Here is a 23,789-nt window from a genome sequence, read left to right on the forward strand (position 1 = left end):
GTGAGTTTGAAGTCAGCCTGGGCTACAGAGTAAGTTCCAGGAAACCCTGTCTCCAAAAACCAAATAAATAAATAAACAAACAAAACCAAGTCCTATTGCATTCTACCACTGAGCTGTATCCTAGCCCTTAAAACTATAAACTTAGGGCTGGAGAGATGGCTCAGAGGTTAAGAACAGTGACTGCTCTTCCAGAGGTCCTGAGTTCAATTCCCAACAACCATTTGGTAGCTCACAACCATCTGTAATGAGATCTGACGCCCTCTTCTGTATACATAATAAATAAATCTTTATTTAAAAAAACTATAAACTTAATCAAATATCATAAACAATATTTTGTTTGTTTTTTCAAAATAGGGTCTCACTATGTAGCTCTGGATGTCCTGGAATTCACTATATAGACCAGGCTGGTCTCAAACTCACAGAGATCCACTTCCTCAGACTTCTTAGTACTGGAATGAAAGGTAAATGTTTTGATATAAATTTCTTTTTTAATTCCACAAACAGAAACTAAGCTGTTGGTCTGTGTAGGCAGTGGGTTGAAATATTTTAACAATATGGAATACTGAGACATTTATAAAAACTATGAAGACTTTAATATATGGACTAGTTAATTTTGTAACATATACCCATATTTATATTCTATAAAATATGCATATTAATATACCTCACTACCATAATTTTTAAAAAACTCATCTTAGGCACTATTAGTAACACTTGTTATGTACTATTAAAGAAACTCAATTTAACAATGTGAAACTAAGTTTTGTTTACATTTGTTCATGTAAGTGCATTATCAAATGATATAGTTAGGAACAGAAAATATTCCAGCTTAAGGTAGCAATCTAGGAAGTTATTGTTAATTGAGGAGGTCTCAAAAGTATGGCTCAAAAGTACACCACAAACTTAACATGAACAGCACCCTGCATTTAATCCTAGGCACCACCAAAATAACTTCAAGTCTACAAATTAATTTCCTTCAACTCAATAAGGAGCTATTTAAGTGGCCCATATTTCTAAATAATACCACATTGGGTATTTTTCAAGATATCAAAGACAAAATGATGAAAAAATAAAGAGAAGTTCAGGATTAATGCAAAGACTCACAAGTAATACATCTATACAGAATATACAAAAGGATTAAGGAAAATTTCAATTATTAAAACTTGCGGGGTAGACATTTAAGATCTAATAATTTTGGTTTTTAATACATTATGGGAGTGGGTCGGTACTATAAAAGATATCCAATCTTTGAAACTGTACTTATTATGGGAGTGGGTCAGTACTATAAAAGATGTCCAATCTTTGAAACTGTACTTACTGCACCTTCGTTTTACCACACACTACCACCTGCTTTGTCAACATCCTGAGGACTACCAGGGACAATTTATAACGTGTGCATCTACAATGTGAGGCGTTATAGCCAAATTAGTGATGATTTCACTCCCACAGAGATATTTAACGATGTCTAGCTACATTTTTTATTTTGTTATTGTTACAAAAGAGGGGATACTGGCATCTACAGACAGGGCCTGAGGACAGTGCAGAACCACAAACAATATCCAAGAAACATTCAGACAATTAAGAATTCAAAAGAATAATCTGGTTCAAAACAATAGTGTCAAGAGTAAGAAACATAAGAAACACTGCCTTGAGTTGGAGAGATGGTTCAGCAGTTAAGAGCAGTGCCTGTTCTTCAGAGGACACAGGTTCAATTCCCAGCACCCACATGGCAGCTCACACCTGTCTGTAATACAGCTCTAAGGGATCTGACACCCTCACACAGACATGCACGCAGGCAAAACACAACACACATAAAATAAAAATAAATCATCACAAAAATTAAAGAAACAGTCTCTTAAAAACTGGAATGTCGCCAGGCGGTGGTGGCGCACGCCTTTAATCCCAGCACTCGGGAGGCAGAGGCAGGCAGATCTTTGTGAGTTTGAGGCCAGCCTGATCTACAGAGCAAGATCCAGGAAAGGCACAAAGCTACACAGAGAAACCCTGTCTTGAAAAACCAAAATAAAGAAAGAAAGAAAGAAACCCTGTCTTGAAAAACATAAATAAATAAATAAATAAATAAATAAATAAATAAATAAATAATGAATTAGAAGGTCAATGTTTTTCATCAACATTTAGTTCAACTGTCCACAAGCAATTCTGCTTGTGCCTTCAGGGAATTGCTGTAACAAAAAGTTAAAGATCTAAGTCTATGCCGTCTGGTACAATATTTGCTATGTACACGTGGCTATTATAGTACAGGGCAAAAATGGCTGTTTTAAATAGAGATGTATTGTGATTTTAGCAATATAATCTGAAGAGAGTCAAGGATATAGCTAGGAAGCAGATGCTTGCATATCAGTTACAAAACACTGTATATAATTCTCAGCTCTGCAAAATGTAATATTGAATACTTAAATAGAAATAAAAAATATTTGGTTTTGTATTGATTAATGTAGTTATGCTCTTTTAAGTATTACTTGTTTAAATAAAATTTGTAAAGAAAATTAAGCTTACTTTTTTCAGTCCCTGTGGATTGAACCCAGGGCCTTGAGGTACACTAGCAGCAATCACATTGCCTTTCACTGTGCATTTTTTAAGTTGGTGACAATAAACTCAACATTATCTATTGAGAATTCCATTTATATTTTTGCATTATATTACTCCTAAATAGTACTCAACTAAAATAAATAGTAATTAAAGAAGTAGTAGCAGTATTTTACTATAAGAAATCCAAACAGTGCATTCATTTTTAAGCATGCTTACCCATCATGATGGTGGTGGTGGTGGTGGTGATGATGGTGGTGGTGGTGATGGTGGTGGTGGTGGTGCTGTGGACCAATAAACTGTCGACAATTAAACAATTCATTTCCAATAGTCTCCCCAAGGAAGTCCCCGCTTCGTGTGATACAAGACTCCTGAGAACCTTGTGCTATGTGAGAACTCATTTCCGCTGAAATATCATGCTCTGGATCTTCAGAGTGAGCACAAGCATCTAGCATTCGTATTCGATTATCTACAGATGGCAACGACTCAGTATGAAAACCCACATCCTTTCCTGCTCCACCGCTTGTCCCATTTCTTTCAGACGTGCCTTGGGACTCCCCCAAGCAAATGCCTGCTTGATTTTCTAGCTTTCTGTTTCGAAGTTCTGTACCACAACTATTTTTGGGAGGATTGTGACCACGATCATCATCATCTTCTTCTTCTTTAAGGGCTTCAATGTCTGCAATGTCTTCTGATTGCACCTCACTTCCAGGACTGCCAGCTGACTGGCTTGCATGGCTTGAATTGACTTCATTGCTAGATCCATCACTGTGCCCACTGCTGCTCCCAGGACCACTGCTTCCATCCTCACCACTATTAGCAGTTTCATCAGAACTCCCTTGCATGGATTCCTGTATTTATAAACAAATATATTTAAAAATTCAGACCAGGGAAAAAGAAACTGGCATGTAGAAAATGTGCTATTATTTTTTTTAAATTACATTTATTTATTATGAGTGCCTCTATGCACATGTGCTATGGCATGCATGTGGGGTGCACATGGAGGTCAAGGACAAATGCAGGAGTTGGTTCTCTTCTACTGGGGATCCCAGGGATCCTTGGTTTGTCAGACTTGATGGCAAGTGCCTTGATCCTTTGAGCCCCTCAATGAGTTTTTTGGTTTGTTTGTTTAGTTGGTTGTTGGTTGGTTGGTGTTTCAAGACAGGGGTTTCTCTGCATAGTGCTGGCTTTCCTGAAATGGAACTCGCTCTGTAGACCAGGCTAGCCTCGATACAACGAACATTTTTTAAATGCTGACAACAGTCCTGCCGTATTTCTGTGAACACTACAAAACAAATGTAAACCTCACATATTCCGAATTCCAGTAACAAGCATGGCACAGACTTTCTAAACCCTATCCTAAAGGACAAAGCGTGCACTGACCTCGGTGTCGGAGAGCCGCTGCTGCACATGTTTGCTTCTGTTGATAAGCTGCTCCTCCATGTCAATGTCACTGGCTCCACTCTGGTGTGTGTCACTGTTGTCACTGCTCTGAGGACTTGCTGCAGGAGACCCTGAAATACATTTTTAAATTCTTATTTCTAATTTAAATTAACATGCATCTGATAGGACACCAAGCTTTGATTCTATGAGTTATCAAAGCTTATGCGAAGTAGCAAAAAAAAAAAAACCTCTAAATTTGTTATTTCTAAAGATAAACATAAACTCAATTAAAACCTAAATAATAATGATTTTAAATAAAACTGGTAAGATGAGGTATGGGGTTATAGCTCAATGACATAGTCGTTTGCTGTCTAGCAGGCTTAAGACTACCACAGAGTAGAAAAACACAAAATAAAACAAAAAAGTAAGGTGAGATGAATAGTTTAACAATCTGTCTTTTCCTCAAAATAAAATTGTGACTCATACACTGCATGAAATATACACTACATGAGACCGATGAGCTCAAAGATCCCCAAAACTCCAAGCCACACTGTCATGCATTTCTAAGGCTCGACTTACAAGGTGAAGGAGCCGCTCTTCTCAGCTCTTCTTCCTCTGAAGGAAAAGGAAAACAGGGAGGAAACATCCTAAGTGACTAAGCTTCTCTAAGACAGCACAGACGCTGTGTATGTATGTAAGACACAGAGAGGAAAACTGTCAGTTATGGTGGGTGTCTGCTCAGAAAAACAGTAGTACAGATGATCAAAAGAAAACTGGACTTAGTGCATAAAGTTTTAGAAATCCCTTCAAAATTACCCATACATGCAACCAATAAGTTAGAAAAACTGATGTACAAAAACCAAAAAGAGTATTGTTAGTATGTTCTAATCTTAAAATTACTTTTAACAGAACATTGTTTCTTTTTGACCAGAAAGAAAAATTAAACATGAGAAAATTTACAAACTTCTGAAAGCATGTGCACTGTTTGAAGGTCATTTAAATGAAAAACAGTAACCAAAACCACTTTATTAATCATTGGATACATACCCTACTTCCCATATCCACCTGTTGAGTAACTTTTATCTAAAATGCACAGAATTTTAATGTGTCTCAGATTATGCTTATCCTAAAATTTTAGAATTCTAAACACAAGATTCATTTTTAATTGATACACTTCTTTAAATATTCATGTATTTTATGTATAAGAGTGCTCTACTTCCATGTATGCCCGCATGACAGCAGAGGGCATTGGATCCATTATAGATGGTCGTGAGCTACCACGCGGTTGCTGGGAATTTAATTCAGAACTTCTGGGAGAGCAGCCAGTGCTCTAAACTACTAAGTCATCTCTCTAGCCCTTCAATTAATATGCTTCTTATACAAAACTTCCGTTTTCAGGCTAAAAATAATTTTATATATTCTCTGCAGTGCACTTAGAACTAAATGGTGATAGGCATTTAAGTAAAGATGTAGGATTTTTTATGTGTAACAACATGTCTTTATTCAACAAAGTTGTGGGATTTGGAGTGTTTTGAATTTTTAGACTGGGAATGTTCAAACTGCACTAGTAGAAAATACTTGACACCTTACTAATAAACTCAAATTTCAGTACAACTTTATTTCAAACTACAATATATCTGACTAACCTTTTTTATTTCCAATGGGCATATTAGTGTTCAATAAAGATGCAAAAGAACTCTGTTTAGATAGTTGGGCCTTAGCTGCAAGTGCATTATTCCACAATGCTTTAATTAACATGGATGCCAAGTACAGTGTCTAAAAGAAAAAGAAGAAGGTTAGAGGCTCTGCGGCTGACATATAAGAAATTTAACACCTTTTAAAAATTCTAAATGAAATTAAAACAGTACAAAAAACTACAATCAAAACAATCTGAACAACTAAGAACAATTATAATGTGCAGGAAACAAAACATAAGACTAAATTCTCAATGTATTTATTACCTGTTCAGTATGAACACTTGGCTCAAGAGCTGAGACAAGATTAAGTAAATGTCTAAGCGGTACAGGATCCAGATTCTTGATGAGTGAAGGGAACAAGTCATGAATATATCGACTACAGTGTTTCAGCTAGAAAATTTAAAAAAAAAAAAAAAACCAAGTTTAACAAGTAAATTAATTAACTGATATTAAAAAGCTAGGTTGTAGCCGGGTGGTGGTGGTGCATACCTTTAGTCTCAGTACTCAGAAGGCAGAGGCAGATGGAGTTCTGTGAGTCTGAGGCCAACCTGGGCTACAAAGTGAGTTCCAGAAAAGGTGCAAAGCTACACAGAGAAATCCTATCTCAAAAAAGCAAAATAAATAAATAAATAGTAAAAATTTAACTGACTTACCTTAACAAAACAAACTACAAGCTAATTTCTAGTCAGAAAAGGGAAGCAAGTAATTACATAAGTTTTCATAATTTTAAAATAAAGGATTCCAATATCATTCTTATAAAAGAAATCTAAAAGAGCTTGAGGAAATAGCTCAGAGATAAGAACACATGTTAGAGTGTGAAACCTTGGTTTGATCACCAATACTAAAATAATGACTATGGGGCTGGAGAGATGGCTCAGAGGTTAAGAGCACTGGCTGCTCTTCCAGAGGTCCTGAGCTCAATTCCCAGCAACCACATGGTGGCTCACAACCATCTAGAATGAGATCTGGTGCCCTTCTCTGTTGTGTAGGCATGCATGGAGACAAAACACTGTATAATATACATAATAAATCAATCAATCTTTTAAAATAATGACTATAATGTAGGCAATTAAAACCAAGAAAAGGGCTGGGCTCAGGAGTTAAGAGCACCTGGCTGCCCTTCCAGAGGAATCAGTTCAATTCTCACCACCACATGGCAATTCACCACTACCTGTGACTCCGGTTTCAGGGAATCCAAAACCTTCAAACAGACATGCATCCACAGACAAAACAAGAATGCACATGAAATAAAAATGAATTTAAAAAAAAAACAAAAATAAGCCAGGCAGTGGTGGTGCACGCATTTAATCCTAGCACTCAGCAGGCAAAGAGGCAAGTGAATTTCTGAGTTTGAGGCCAGCCTGGTCTACAAAGACAGTTCTAGGGCAGCCACGCTTTGACACAGAAAAACCTTATCTCAAAAAAACAAAAAGAAAAATGTATTAATATAATAATAATGATGATGATATTAAAGAGTAAAAACAAATGTTTTCTGATAGCTTCTATTCCAATTATTAAAAATTTTACAAATATTTAACAATTTCTAAAGAATATACTAGAACTTCTCAAAACAATCTAAAAACAAACCACTAAGGTGCACCCTTTCTAATGAAGAGAATTAGTGGACTTGAGAGCAGGCCTCTAATACAGCACTTGAGACAGAAGAGTCAGAGGAGTGCGGCTACTGCTGTGTTTGCGGCTGACCTGGGCCACAGGAAATACTGCCTCACTCACAGGGAACAGAAAAAGGAAGGGGGGGGAAGATCCAAGAAAAAGAAAGAGGAAAAGACAATTTCTCAGAAGGATTACCATCTTTGGACAAACAGGACAAGGATTTTCAACACATACATTATAAAACCTTTCAAAGGTCCAAGATGGTACACAATCTTAATCCTGACACCATGAAAGACAAAGGGAGGTGAATCTCTCTGTTTTTGAGGCCAGCCTGGTCTACACAGCAAGTTCCAGGCCAGCCAGGGCTAGAAAGTGAGCCCGTTTTTTCCTCTTAATACAGAGAGAGAGAGAGACAGACACAGACACAAAAAGACAGACAGACAGCGAGCACTTTAAGACAAATATGAAGATAAGAATACTAGGCAGACGCCGGGTTGGGGATTTAGTTCAGTGGGAGAGCGCTTGCCTAGCAACAAGGCCCTGGGTTCCATCCTCAGCTCAAAAACAAACAAAAAAAAAAAAGAATACAAGGCAGAGAAGACCAGCAAGATGGATCAGCAGCTAATTAGGCCTGCAGCAAAGCCTGACAAACCAGAATTCGATCCCCAATACCTACATGGTGTGAGGAGAGAACTGATTCTACAATTTGTTCTCTGACCTCCACATACATGCCCTCTCCAGCACTAAAACAGGATTGAAAAAATTCAAGAACACAATGCACAAACAAAAGATCATAAATAGAGAAATTATAAAACAAAAAGTAAAAGGAATACCGAGAACTTAAAAGTACAATAACTGAAATAAAAATACACTACAGGGGTTCAAACCTAGGCTTGAGCTACAAGAAAGAATTAGGGAGGCTGGAGAAATGGCTCAGTGGGTTAAGAGCACTGGCTGCCCTCGCAAAGGACCTGGTCAATAAAGCTCACGTACATCCAAAGCATGAGAACATGATTCACATACCCAGCATCCATGGTAGTGCACCTGTAATCCTAAACACCAGCCAAAAAGACAGAAGAACCCCCAGGGATTGCTGGCCAGGCTATCTAGCTGATTAAGTGACTTCCAGCTTAAAAATGAGAAACCATGAATTCCAAAACAAAAACAAAAACACCCACAGGTAGAGAGCAAGTGAGGAATACACCTAATGTGGACCTCAGACTTTCACATGCACATACTTGTGCATAACTACAGCAAATGAACATGTATATACTCAAATCCACCACAGAGACTGAAATAAAAGAAAAACAGGGGCTGGGGATTTAGCTCAGTGGTAGAGCGCTTGCCTAGCAAGCTCAAGGCCCTGGGTTCGGTCCTCAGCTCTGGGGGAAAAAAAAAAAAAAAGAAAGAAAAACAAAAATGACCAAATCCCAAAAAACTTGTCCCCAAACAAAATACATGAAAAACCAAGGCAAAATGATTCTGAAATTAATTAGCACATATTAATAACCTCCACACAAAAGAAGTCAGAAGAAATAAAAATATGGGCTGAAAATGGTTCAATGGTTAAGAACACTGGCTGCTCTTCCAGAGAACCTGGGTTTGATTCCCAGCACCGACATGGTGGCTCAGAACCTTCTATAATTCCTGTTCCAGGTAATTAGGCACTCCCTTCTGCCTCTGCAGGCACCAGGCATGCAAGTGGTACATACATACACAGTCAGACTAAACATCCACAAACATAAAACAAACAAACAAAAAACTGTTAATGTTTAAGGAAGCAACTCACATTTGAGAATTCCATACTTATGTTCGCAAGTGATCTTACTTTCTTACTGAGCACTTTCCTTTTTCTTAACCATAGACTCAAAATCTATACTAACTGAAATAATAAACTCCAAATCTATTTGAAACAAAGCATGTTCAAAGAAGACAGAGGGCACAAAACTGCTCTAAAATCTACCAATCCCATCCCTAATGGCCTAAAATTAAGACCACTTAGACAAGTCTAAAGAATTAAAAGAACAATAAACAGTATGTTTAAAAAAATGAAAAAGGGGGGCTGGAGAGATGGCTCAGAGGTTAAGAGCACTGGCTGCTCTTCCAGAGGACCTGGGTTCAATTCCCAGCAACCACATGGTGGCTCACAACCGTCTGTAACTCCAGTTACTGAGACCCAACATCCATAGCAAAACACCAATGTATGTGAAATTAAAATTTAAAAAAAGAAACGAAAAAGGGCCATGAGTAAACTGTGTTTTCAAGAGAACACACACTAAATGAAATAAAGAAGTCAACACAGTGTATAAAACTGAACTTCAATGGAGAAATAAAAATATGGAAAAAGAAATTAAATGATGCTCAAAATATAATAGTCAGTAAATCAAACAAACGTCATTGGAAAGCCTCCCAACAAAACAGACCACAGTGAGGACAGAGTACCAAGGGTTAAAGAGAGACTAAAAGCTTTTGCAAGTATGAACAGAAAACACTACTGTGGGGGATACCAGGAAAAGAACACATCTATGAATTAAGAACACAGAAGGAAAAGTCAAGGATCAGTATTGTAATATATGACAAACTAATTTAAACTAAATAAAGGCACAGAAAATATTTCCAATATAAGCAAAAAGAAAAACATCCAAATGTTAGAAGGTCCACCCATATACAAAAGGTACACAAAACAGCAGCAAATATACAGGACCAGAACAACAAAAACAAAAACAAAACCTCCCCATAACGTAGTTAAAATATTAAATATAAATATAAATAACTTTTTAAAATATATTGAGAGCTGCAAGACCAAAGACAAAGACATATAATAAACGCAGCCTTATCAGAGTAAGGCTGTTTTCCCAACAGAAACATTAAAACCCAGAAGGGCATAAAAATATAAATTTCAGGTTCTGAAAGACCAAAACTTCCAACCCCAGTTACTAAACCCAGCAAAACTGTCATAACTGATTGGGAAAGAAAAACTCCAACACAAAAGCAGTCTAAAGATGTTTATGGCCGGGCAGTGGTGGCGCACACCTGTAATCCCAGCACTTGGGAGGCAGAGGCAGGTGGAGTTCAAGTCCAGCCTGGGCTACAGACCTAGTCCAGGACAGGCTCCAAAGCTACAGAAAAACCCTGTCTCGGGGGGGAAAAAAAAAAGATGTTTATGACCATTAAGCCAGCTCTAAAGAGAATACCCCACAGACTAATTAGACTCAAAGAGAATTAAACATTCTCAAAGCTACAGGAGGAATAGCAAAAGATATTGCAACTACAATTAAATGAAGATTAGTAAAACACCAAAACTATAAAATCAACAAAAGATAAAGAATTAAGGAACACCTTCCACTATAATAACAATAACTATTCATGGTTTAATTAACAACATAGCTATTAATGGTTCTAATTCTCCAATTAAAAGACACAGGTGAGCTTGAGAGATGTGCTTAGTGGTTAAGAGCACTGGATGCTCTTCAGAGGTTTAACTCCCAGTACCCACATAGCAGCTCACAACTGCCTGTAACTCCAGTCCCAGGGATCAATATCCTCTTTCAGACTTCCATAGGTACTGGATGCACAGACATAACATGCAGGCAAAACAACCATACACATAAAATTTGCTTGTTTGTTTTGTTTTGTTTTTCAAGACAGGGTTTCTCTGTGTAGGCTTGGCTGTCCTAAAATTCGATTAGTAGCCCAGGCTGGCCTCAAACTCAGAGATCTGCTTACCTCTGCCTCCCGAGTGCTGGGATTAAAGGTGTGCACCACCTGGCTAAAAATTTTAATCCAAAAAAAAAAAAAAAAAAAAGACTAGAAATTAGATGAAAAGACAGTATCCATCTGTTTGTGTCTCCAAGAAACATACCTCGCCATCAAAGAAAGATACTGTGTTAGGATGAAAGGATGAAAAAAAGGTATTCCAAAGCAAATGCAACTGGGAAAGGTAAGGATCTGTATTAGGATATCTTACACAATAGATTTTAAACCTAACTGATGAGAAAAGGTAAAGGTTACTTCAGCTAGGTGTGGTAGTAGACAAAGGAAGCTCTCTAAGGTTTGAGGGCATCCTGATCCACATAGTCAGTTCCAGGGCAGCCAGGTCTATATAGAGAGAGAAAATGCTGTTGAATGTATAAGACCATAAGGCAGTAGTTCTCAACCTGTGTGTCAAGACCCCTTTAGTAGGGGTCAAACAACCCTTTCATAGGGGTCACCTAAGACCATTGGAAAACACAGATATTTCTATATTACAATCCATACCAGTAGCAAAATTACAGTTATAAAGTAGCAAAATAAAAAATTTTATGATTGGAGTCACCACAACATGAGGAACTCTATTAAAGAATGGAGGCATTGGAAGGTGAGAACCACTCCGCTCAGGAAATTTAGGGGTTAGGTAAGAATGTAAATGTGGGGGACAGGAGACCCAGACTATAGACCATCAAGTTGGCAATCCCTGGTATATACGACGACTATACAAACAAACAAGTGAACAAGGCTACAAACTTGACAAAACACACAAAGTTCAATGGGTGCCCATGCCCCTGACGAAAGGGTGAGCTACTGAACAAATGAGCCTGGGAGAACTACACAAAATAAATGATAGAAAACTGGACCATACAGGACTCCTTAAACCAAGGTCAATTTTAGTTGAATCCAAGACGAAAATATAAAATGGCAACAAAAAACACGCAAGAAGCATCTAAAGAATAATGTAATTGTTTTGTAATCTTAAAGAAATAAAAGAATTTTATGACACAAATGTCACAGGCCAGAAAAACATTCAATCACCGACTTTAAAAGGAATGTCACCATTGTGCATGTGTAGATAATAAAATGTGTACACAGGGGCCGGAGAGATGGCTCAGAGGTTAAAAGCACTTAGTGCTCTTCCAGAAGACCCGAGATCCATTCCCAGCACCCACTGCAGACAGCTCACAACCTCCTATAACTAACTCTAGTTCCAGGCAGTCCAATGCTTCTGACAACCTGGAACACCAGCAATCAAGTGGAACATAACCCCCACACATATAAATAACTAAAATAATAAAAATGAATTACTTAAAAAAACAAAATTAAATGACAATCACTTTAGCAAACACTTGTCCAGATACAAGAGGCACAGGGTTTGAATATGAACACCCCTACCCCCACCCACTCTATCAAAATAAAAGATCAAAGGGCCACTAAAATGACTCAGTAGGTAAAGATATCTGCCACCAAGACTAATCTGAGTTTTATTCCTAAGACTCAGTTGGTAGAAACAATCAACTCCCACAACTTTGTCCTAACTTCATGAGCATGCCATGGCACCAGCCCTACCTCAAGTAAATAAATGTTTAAAAAAGAATAAACAAACAAAACAACTAATAAACATCAAAGAATATAAGCAGTTATTCCCAGAAAAGAAACAAAAACGATCTCAACTTGCTTCATAATACAATAAAAACAAAATAAAATACTAACTTCTTCTCAAGCTTGCTGATAGCACATAAAGGAAACTGAGGAAAAGGTGGCACTGTCCTAGCAGTGTTTGCAAGAAAAGCAGGCCTCTGCTTTAACACAATCATTCAAGGTCAGTAGGCGTTAACCCTCCGTAAGTTCTACATGAGTAAGGGGTAATTCTGCCAGGAACTACCACAGCCCCTATTACAGAATTACTAGAAGGAAACTCACCCATGGATGGGATTAGTTAAATTATTTCACTTCTAAATAATTATACATCACAGTCTTAACAAAAAATATTAACTAGGAGAGAGAGATGGCTCCCTGATTAACAGCACATACTACTCTTGCAGAATACCTGGGTTCAATTCCCAGCACCAACAGAGAAGCTCACAACTACATCACAACTGGTTCCAGAACTGACACTGTGTTTTTGTTTTTCGTTTGTTTTTGCCTCCACAGGCTTCTGCATATGCATGGTGTGCATACACATATGTGCTCACACACATACATATAAATTAAAAATAAACCTTTAAAAACTATATAATGATAGATTAGATTAGATCGACAGACAGACACGTAGGTTTAAACTGTTAGTTCATGCCTAAAATCCCAACACTCAGGAAGCTAAGGAAAGCTTGGTTCTAGGGTAGCCTAACTGCTCACATAGCAGTATGTTTTCAGAAAAATGAAACTAAGTGAAATAAAAACTAAAACACATATGAAAAATATATAGTGAACTATGTATATGTCTGGCTTAGCCCTGAGGATAAAAAAGCTGCTTCAGAGACTAAGGTGCAATTAAAATGACAAATACTTCTGGGTACTGAATTTGGGCTTGCTCTCTCTCTCTTTTTAAGTGTGTGCATGTGGATCTATGTTTGAGTTAGGACGCACGTGGGTAAGTGCTTTTAGGCACTTTGGAGCCACTTAACCTGGGTTTGGAAACCAACACTTGAGTCTTCTAACAGCAAGTATTCTTAACCTCTGAGCCATTTCTCCATCCATACTCAACATCATACTTCTACATTTTAGATTTTTGAACCATCCAGATGGATACAGGGCTACTCAAAAAGAAAAAAAAAACAGCACAACATCCAGGCATGCTGGCAAAAGTGTTTAATCCCAACACTCAGGAGAAAAAGGCAGTGGATAGCCATGCAGAGCTACACAGTGAGACCCCAGCTCGAAGGCAGGCAAACAAGCAGGTTGGATACCACAGAAAAGAAAAAAAAAAAGAAACATATAACAATCATAGTGTAAGAGTGGACTTTATAAATGGGAATAACAGGAAAATGGTTCTTTATTAAAACTGAGTAATTTCCTTAAGTTCTAATGATTCTAATAGCCTGTGTTCTATCAGTAACTTAATAACACATGGACTAAACCCAATCCTCACAGGTTCCTATCACATCTTCCTCGTATCTTGGTTTCCTTTCATAAAATAGAAGCATTTAGGACATTTAAAAAAAAAAAAAAGCATTAAGTAGATATGAAATGTTAGTATCACCTGTGCTGCAGCCCAAATGCAGTCAATATGCTGAGTACTCAATCGTCCTTCTGCTGCCAAGAAATTCAAAATCACTTGGCACTGCTTAATAATCTAAAAAAGAAAACTTGGTATAGTTATTTTTTTTAAAGTACTTTTATATAATACATAACCAATATAATTGTCCACAAACCTCAATATGTAAATTTGGTCCAAATATATGTTCCACTACATTGTTGCTAATAAGCCAGTCGGCAAGTTCTTTTGCAATGGACCTAAGACCAAATGATTGAAAAAATAATTTAAAGCAATTTTCACATGTGTAAAAAAGATACAACAGGAAACCTAAATTCACTTCCATACAATACAAAGAATTACAAAAAATTATACACAATACTACAAAGCATAACTAAAATAAATAGACCCTGACTTTATAAACAATTAACAACTGAAAAGTTAAGGTAACACCACCAGCTACCCAGGGTAAGACTACCAAGTCATGCCAGGCGGTGGTGGAGACCAAACTGAGTATTTTTTAAAACTTTAACTAAGATATACATACAAAATTCACCTGTTTTGAATGAAATGTTTTCAACACATTTTAATAAACATTTGCATCACTTCAGGAAAATCTCACTTGCAGTAGTCAATCCTTATTCTCATTTCCAGTTTTATTAGTCTAACTTTGTCTCCATAATTTATCAATTCATAAACATTTCAGGTAAATGGGATTATATGGTAACATTACTTTCCATTGGGCCTTGTGGAAAGCAGGCAGATATATTCTAGAGACTGAACCTATGGCCTTTATGCATGCTTTATTCAAAGCTGGTATCTGGAACCTTGTACACCTGTACTGTACTGTACTATGCTGTATTTGTATTCACGTAGGTGATGTATATGTATGCAGCCATGTGGGTGCACACATGTGGAGACTAGAGGTTTATGCTCAGTGTCTTCCCTAACTGCTCTCTATTCTTATATACTGAACCAAAAGCTCACCAATTCAGTTAGCCTAGCTATCCAGTTTGTTCCAGGGATGCCGTTTTTGCCTTCCAAGCCATGGGATTCTAGCTAGGCCCACTTAGCACTCTATGTGGGTTGGGGGGATCCAAATTCCAGTCCTTGAGTTTACATGGCCAATACTTAACCAACAGAGCCATCCTCGCAGCCCTACATTTTTTTTGTTTAAGTTTTATTTATGTGGTAATATATATCATACTTTACCTATTTACCAGGTTCTTACATATTGTTATTTATATTCATAATCCATAGGGCTTCATTCATGTGAGGCAGGTCCTCTACCAATGAACTTCATTCTTTTATATTGCTGAATGGTATTGTTTCATGATATAGATTAAGAAAACCTTTTATTTTTATTTATGAGTGTGTGGGTATGCCTATATAGATAAATGATATGTGCCTGCCTGATGCCTATGGAATTTACTAGGTTCACTCACATGGTAGTGGGTATTTTTTATTCCCTAATAGTATTACATCATTCAAATATACTACACTGTTTATTCAATTATTCTGTTTATTTTGTAGTATGTACTAATACACCATTCTTTTTATTTTGTTAAATACGATTACATGTGCACTGCTGTATCATTCTGTTTCTCCACTTCTTTTTGATGGATGTCTGGATATTTTCTACTTTTAAGATGCTAGTTCCATTCATGTTCAGGTCTTTGGACCATACATTTTTCATTATAGATATTAAGTAGTAAGTTAAAAGCCCTCCTACTCAATCACTACACTTTTTATCATAGCTATTTCATTGTGGCTTTCACTGTGGTTTTATAGGTCTTGCACCCCCACTCCTTTTTGTCTTTAAAGTCAGTCTTGCTCTATAGCAGAGTTTTGTTTCACATTTGTTAGGAAACTGAGGATCGTTTTAAATGCCTGATCCTTTCTCTACCTACCAAATGTAAGAATGACAGGTGTGTACTATCACACCCAGCTCTGCTTCACGTAGTTGAGCTGCTTCTCAGGTTAATATATGTGTGTGCATGTTTGTAGAGGGCAAAAGAGTGTCGAACCCCTGGAGTTTAAGTTACAGGTAGTTGGAAGCCACAAGGGTACTGGGAATTGAATTCAGATCCTCTGAAAGCAAGTGGTTTTCATGACTAGGTCTCTCCTGCCTCTAATATATATTGTTGTTTTTTTAAGAATATATATATATTCATGTGTGCATGTGTGAGCATACTACTGCTCATGGAGCCCAGAAGGGCTTTAGATCACTGTAGTTGCAGTCCTGAGGCACTTGACCTGAGGCCTCTGAAAGAGAAGCAACTTCTCTTAACCACTAAGCCTCTTGCCAGCACTGAAGTGTGTATTTTTTAAAAAGCAAAGTTTCATCATATTGTTCTGTTACATAGAAACAGGGGCCACAAGGTAAAGATTTCCAAGAAACACTTCAAATAAAGTCACAACTATATTTATTATATAAACAGATGTATTTCAGCCAGGCATAGTGGCATACACCTTTAATCCCAGCATTCAGGAGTAACAGGGAGATATATCTGAGGCCAACCTTGTCTATACAGTGAGTTCCAAAACAACCAGAGCAATGATCTTTTAAAAAGAAAAAAAAAGTGTACCTCCATATCAATTAATGCCCCTACTTACGTTTCTGTGTCTGATACCAATGATTCGTTATTGCACACATCATTGAAAGTATGAAGCTGATTCTAAGATTAAAGAAAAGAAATTAAGGTCTATCTTTTTTCAACAAAAAACTGTTAGCAAATGGCAAGAAACACAATAAACCCGTTACATATATAGATCACAACTGATAAGATTGCAATTATAAAATAAGACATAAAACCCTGAGTATATTATTTTATCATATTAAATACTAAATTTCTTTACAAAAGGAACAAGTATGCTTTATTTCATTAAACACTTTCAGAAAATAAAGCTGAGTAAGGAATAAGAGGTAAACCCAATGTAGGCAGTAAATCATATGTCATTAGGCTTCCTAGGGAAAACTGACTTGAGATTTATTTGAGAAAATATCAAGAAGCATTTTCTGTATTTATAAAACCCAACACCTAAGTAAAATTAGATTGCTTTAGATTTTCAGTGTGCTGACATTACAAAAATAAACGAGAAATGGAAAGAAGTAAAAGCTAGTGAGGATCAGAGTAAACTAGGAAAGCAGATCCATCTAAAGGAGTCAACTACTTGTCTTCACAACTAGTTCATGCAACACGCAAAATGTTCACCTATCCCCACTTCTTCTAGATACTCAAACATACAGATTAATTTGATTTTTCCCTATTTTAAATAGTACTTAATGTACAAAACACATTGCTGTTAGTTAAATGTGGCTTCTGTTAACATTATCATTAACTCTGGATAATCACTGCCAATTATTTTTCTATCTTAAAATGCTGTCTACGTCCAGAATATTGAACAGGACATGGTTATACCCACCCCTGTAATTCAAGAACTCAGTAAGCAGAGACAGGATAATCCTAAGTTTAAGGCCATCCAGGGCTATATAATCGAACCGTGGATCAAATTCATCATAATGTTTTCCACAAACAACAATGATATAAAAATTTAAAAACAGCCAGGCAATCCCAGAAGTCAGTAAGTGCAAAAGGATTGGGAGATCAAACTAGCCTTGGCTACATGGTGAATTCAAGGTTGGTCTGAGGCCACATAACTCGAAAGAAAGAGGGGAGGGGGAGAAGGGGTGGAGAAGAGGGGGGAGAGAAAGGAGAGGAGAGAAACAGAGAGGGAGGAGAGAAGGGGAAGGGAGAGAAGGGAGAGCAAGAGAGGAAGAGGGGGGAGAAAGAGGGGGGGAGACAAAGAGGGGTGAGAGAGAAAGAGAGAGAGGGAGGAAGGAAGGAAGGGAGGGAGGGAGGGAGGGAGGGAGGGAGGGAGGGAGCCAGCCAGCAAGCAGGCAAGCAGGAAAGGCAACTGGCTCAATGGTGCTTACCCTGCAAGCATGAGGACCTCAGTTTGGATCCCCAGCATAAAAAAAGCTGGATACAACAGCACATGCTTATTATCATCACAGTGCTGGAGAACTGGCCAAGAACAATGACCAGGGCTTTTAATGGCCAAGTAGTCTAGCCAAACCCATGCACTTCAGGTTCATTAAGTGAACCTATTTCAAAAGGAGAGAGCAACTAGTGAAGTCATGGATATCAACCTCTGACCTCCACACACATGAACACATACACCATACATACATAAGTATATGGTATGGTGGTACACATCTGTAATCCAGACTGAAGCAGATAGCTATCACCTGAGTGCAAGTGAGTAAATGCAAACAAGATAAACCATGTAACAATAATGACTCTGAAACCCAACAGCTCTAAACTATAATCAAAGTGTCAGTCTCACTTTTAAAGATTTATCTTTATTTGACATGTATGAGTGTTCTGTCTGCATCCATGCAAATGCACCACCAGAAGGTGGCATCAGATCCCATGAAGCTGCATCTGCAGATGGTTATCAGCCTACAAAAGGGGGACAGCAACCAAACCCAGGTCCTCTGCAGGGGCAGCAAATGATCTTAACCACAGAGTCATCTCTCTAGTCCTCAGTGGTCTTATTTTTTAAAAAGGAAAATACAAAAATTATTTGTGAAGGCAATACAAAATAATCCATGTAAAACAGCATTAAGCCTAACATAAAGTCCTTCACTAGTATCATTATTATGTTTGTCTAGCAAGCAAACAAAAAAGTTAGCAAAAACAAAGGACATTGCTTACTGTTATCTGACTCAATCCAGCCAACCTCATGGTCAAAGTTGGTGACATAAAGTACTTAAATGCAAGATCTAGGCTTTCTTTATCAAAGCATAGTGTTGTATCCAATGGTTCTTTCACTGTACTCCACATTAAGTCAGCCATGTTACGAGCTGCGCTCTGTCGTAACTCCTGATCAGAGAGCTTGCATAAATACCTGAATGATTCAAAAACAGAAAATACACAAAACTCACTAAGCACTTCTAAAATCCCAATAGAAAATCATCAACATTCCTTTGCTCCAGATCTCCATTTTATATATTAGAACCATGGAATCTTTACATTTATTTTCAACTTGAAATTTCCTCTTTTCTCTTTTTAAATGTTAACATTTATTTATTGTGTGTGTAGGCATGTGTTGGTTGGTGCAACAATGTGGGTGTGGAAGTCACAGGACAACTAATGGGAGCTGGTTCTCTTCACTACCACTTAGATGGGTCCTGTGGATGGAACTCAAGCTATGAGGCTTCAAGTACTTTCATCCACTGAGCCATCTAGTTTCCCATCTAGTTTCAACTATTTCATACTTAATAATTTTTTTAAAAGATTTATTTTATTATGTATAGTGTTCTGCCTGCATGCCAGAAGAGGGCGCCATTACAGATGGTTGGAAACCACCATGTGGTTGCTGGGAATTGAACTCAGGACCTCTGCAAGAACAGCCACTGCTCCTAACCGCTGAGCCATCTCACCAGCCCTACTTAATAATTTTTTTTAAAACTCTGAACTGTAACAATGTGTCATCGCTGAGAGACCAGGCTGAACTGACAACTGAAAAAAAAAAAAAAAAAAGGTCATTTATCATGTATCTATACCTCCATAATGCTTTATCATTCTCTAAAAACCTGTCATATTTACAGTCCCATTTTAGTGAATAGCAGCTGACTTGATAAGAAACAGCACGTTTCCTTCTGAAACACAGGTAAACCTCGTTAAGGTGTGCAAATACTTTTTTTTTTTCTGAAAACCAATAATCATCTGCTTTTTAAAAGTTTTCTCAGGCCCTGGCTTACACCTCTGAATGTTTGGGATCTGTAAACAATGCCACATATTCCTCTCATTGCTACACATATAAGTGTTTGAAATGTGACTCCATTACTCCTCCCATCAAAACTATTTTTTTACCCTACTGAGTTTGGACTGTGTCAGAATATCTGCTTTGGCCAAGAAGGTATTAACCAACATGACTACATAAGAAAATGGAGAGCTTGACTCTATTACAAACACTTCCACCACTAAAGGAAGAAACACAAATTAGAGTACTTCATGAAAGAACAATGTCAACCTGACTGACAGCAAGCCAACTGCCAAACGTGAACGAGCATCCTATTTCTCAACACCAATTAGGCTGCTAATCACAGAACAAGTAAGGTTATCCTTCCTCAACCACGCAGTTTCAGCCAAGCAGGTCCGAATCAGTTGAAATGTCTATCCTACCAAATATGAGAAATAATAAATGCCCATTACTTTTTAAAACACTAAATATGGGGGAGGGGGGTTGCTTACATAGCAAAAGCAACTGACACAGGGTTTCAGCCTAGACTCATCTATATTTTCTTTTTTTGTTCTCTCTAACTGACCTCCTATATTCTACTAGTTTCCAAGTACTGCTTTTTATGTTGACAATTTGGAGCATGGGGTTGCTGTTCATGTTTTACAGGTGTGTATGTTTGTGATATATTTGTATGTGAGTGTGTGTACATTTGTATGGAGGGCAGACATCAATGTGGAGTATCTTCTTCAACTGCTCTCTATATTATTTTTCTTATTATTTTTATTAGCTTTTAATTTAACTTTATTTCATAATTTCTTTTTTATATATTATTCATTTTATTGTTTTCTTATTTATTTAAATATATACTTACTTTATGTATCTGTTTGTTTTGCCTGCACATATGTGTGAGTACCACTTATATGCCTAGTGCTTGAAAGGCCAGAAGGTATGATCTGTTTCCCTAGGACTGGAGTTACACACAGGTGTGGGAATTAAAGCCAGCTCCCTGAAGAGCTGGCTGGCCAACGACACCTTGGACTCTCCTTTTTTACACGTGAGCTGGGCATCTAAACTGCAGTCTGCAGACTTATGCAGCAAGCACTGTACCCATAAAGCAAACTCCCCAGTCCTTATGCTGAGAACTACATGGATTTTTCTTCTAGCAGCTCATGCTCTCAATTTTCCAACAGTACATTAATGTCTCACAGGGAATGCAAAGTCTCATCTACGCTTTCTCCATCTTTTCCATCACTGTTCATGATATCCATGGCAAAAGAGAGACCTAAGAAGGGGCAAGTATTGGTGTCATCTGTAATGTCACCTTTTTTCCTTTTTCTTTAAATTTTTAAAATTAGACTTACTCATTTTATGTGTGTTTTGCCTGTATGCATGTACATACACCACACACATGCTTGTACCCATGGAGGTCAGAACAGGACTGACCTGGAATCCCGGAACTAGAGGTACTGATGGCTGTGTGTAAACTACCACACTGGTGCTAGAAATTGAACCCAGAGGCTCTGCAAAAGCAGCTGATGCTCTTAACCCCTGAGCCATCTCTCCAACCCCTGTGATATTACCTTGTTCTTTATAGTCCCATAATTACTAGTTTTAGTGGGTTTATTTTCACTTAATATACCTATTACAATTTCAATACAGCCATCAATAATCTTGGTATAAATAATAAATTTCTGCCTACAACATGGCATTGAACTTTCAATTGGTCCCTTAAGCTTCTACTAAAGTCTCTATAGAACTTAAAATATGAGGGCTGGAGAGATAACTCAGAGGTTAAGAGCACTGGTTGTTCTTCCAAGGGACCCACTTCCCAGTACCCACATGGCAGCTCACAACTATCTGTAACACCAGTTCCAGGGGATCTGACACCTTCACACAGACATATATGCAGGCAAAACACCAATGCACAGAAAATAAAAATATATTTATTAAAAAAGAACTTAAAATGTAAATTTTATTAAAGGCCAAACTGGTCTTTTAAAAACATTATGATTCATCTATTTAAAACCTTCAACAAGCCAGGCGGTGGTGACGCACCCCTTTAATCCCAGCACTGGGGAGGCAGAGGCAGGCGGATCTCTGTGAGTCCAAGGCCAGCCTGGGCTACCAAGTGAGTTCCAGGAAAGGAGCAAAGCTACACAGGGAAACCCTGTCTTGAAAAACCAATTAAAAAGAAAAAAAAAAACTTCAACAGAGTCACCATTGCTAAAACTAAACCCAAATACTCACAGTGGCCTACAAAGATCTAAATACTCTGCCCTTGCTGGGCACTCCCACCTGTATCACTACTACACCCTCCCTTCCAACAGGCTCCCACCGCTCCACTTCCAGATCTTCTTCATCACACTCTTTCTATGTCCCTATGTTCTTTTTTTTTAGAACATATCCCCGACACCATATGAGTAGCTGTTCATATTTCCTTTGTACCATACTGCTTTACTTATAAGGAACTCAGCACATCTGAGCTATCTTGATGCTCTAATTATTCTGTAATACCTCTAACAGTATCAGGAAAAATAGTAAACTTTACAAATGAATAAATGAAAAACGACAATGAACTGATTTTTAATCAAGAAAAATAATTCTAAGTACTCGCACAGTTCATATCTAAGCTATATGAGACATCATCTTAGGTTTCCTTCCTAGGCTAACAATCAAACTCAAATTGACTTCCTCCTCCCAAAAGACCTGTCTTGTTCCTGTAGTTAGTTGACTTATGTCTCTGTTCATGTGTAGAGAGGTAAGAGGCATCCTTTTACGAAGCATAGCTCTTTTGTTTGAGAAAGGGCCTCCCCTTTGCCTGTAACTTCATCAAGTAAGCTAGACAAGGGGCTAGTGAGCTTCCAGGAATCAGTCTCCAATCCCATCTCACCTACAAAATTTGCAGTCATGGGCCTTTAGTCTTTATCGGGACTCAGGTCCTCACACTTGTGCTTTTCCAACAGAGCCACCTCCGCAGCCCTGACCCCTTTCCTGGGTATGTAAAATTATCATCCGCATTCTCATATTCTCACTGTTTCTTTCCTTCCTGATATTTAGCCTGTAATACTTGTGATTTCTTATAAACTGTGTGTAACAAGTTACTTTCTAAATAAGCTGTTCCTTAGCAAAATACTTAATTACTTATTGAATGAACTCAGTAAAACCCTAAGAAGTCTATTTCATTCTTCCTAAACTTACATGTAAAAAATATGTTTGCCAAATGTACATATCAAATATAAACTCAAACACATGCATAAAAATTACTACATACTTATCTATACACTGCAATCTTCCCTAGAGTATATATCTGCGAGGCTCTTTCAATAGCAATGGAATTGTTATGAATTGTTTAATTATGTTGTTATAACTTAATAAATGAGGGAAGAAATTTTATAAACTTACCTGATAACATACGTTCTAAAAGGTATAATATGCTGCATGACAGCAGGGATATGTAGCCATATCCTAATCTGTAAGTAAACATAAACAAAACAATGTATCATAAAATGCAAAACATTTTGGTGCCTTCCACTTAATTTAAAACAACAATTAATATTTGGCTGCCTCTTAAACCCATTTTATTTATAAATTTTGAACAGGGTAAACTACAAAAGTTATAATTCTATCAGATAATCTAATTTACATACAATAATATAAAGTAAACTTGAAAAATGCTAAAACCATGCTTTTCCATTTATCTCTTGTATGACAGCAAAATATGTATACATGAACAAACTGTGTGTGTAGTATGAGCAGAAAAAACAGCTCATTCATTCCCTCTTTCCTCTCTCTCTCTCTCTCACACACACACACAAACACACAAACAAAAAATATAATTTTTAAAAATTTTC

At 37.4% G+C, this 23,789-nt stretch overlaps 1 protein-coding gene across 4 annotated transcripts in view; it reads right to left on the reverse strand.

Moving 5' to 3' along the window:
* Positions 1 to 23,789, reverse strand: part of Usp34 (ubiquitin specific peptidase 34) — a 193,959-nt gene that overhangs the window by 126,254 nt on the left and 43,916 nt on the right. For 3 of the 4 annotated variants that reach the window (XM_036201252.1, XM_036201254.1, XM_036201251.1), the window contains exons 6-15: positions 23,341 to 23,408; positions 18,909 to 19,101; positions 16,804 to 16,865; positions 14,366 to 14,447; positions 14,194 to 14,286; positions 5,892 to 6,017; positions 5,577 to 5,706; positions 4,510 to 4,545; positions 3,931 to 4,061; positions 2,767 to 3,398 (exon numbers count right to left, since the gene is read on the reverse strand). In XM_036201252.1, the coding sequence (XP_036057145.1) occupies positions 2,767 to 3,398; positions 3,931 to 4,061; positions 4,510 to 4,545; positions 5,577 to 5,706; positions 5,892 to 6,017; positions 14,194 to 14,286; positions 14,366 to 14,447; positions 16,804 to 16,865; positions 18,909 to 19,101; positions 23,341 to 23,408 (1,553 nt within the window). The remainder of the gene's footprint in view (positions 1 to 2,766; positions 3,399 to 3,930; positions 4,062 to 4,509; positions 4,546 to 5,576; positions 5,707 to 5,891; positions 6,018 to 14,193; positions 14,287 to 14,365; positions 14,448 to 16,803; positions 16,866 to 18,908; positions 19,102 to 23,340; positions 23,409 to 23,789) is intronic. The other variant, XM_036201253.1, reaches the window with a different exon arrangement.

This window comes from Onychomys torridus, chromosome 10 (genome assembly GCF_903995425.1).
Source record: "Onychomys torridus chromosome 10, mOncTor1.1, whole genome shotgun sequence".
Taxonomy (NCBI): Eukaryota; Metazoa; Chordata; class Mammalia; order Rodentia; family Cricetidae; genus Onychomys; species Onychomys torridus.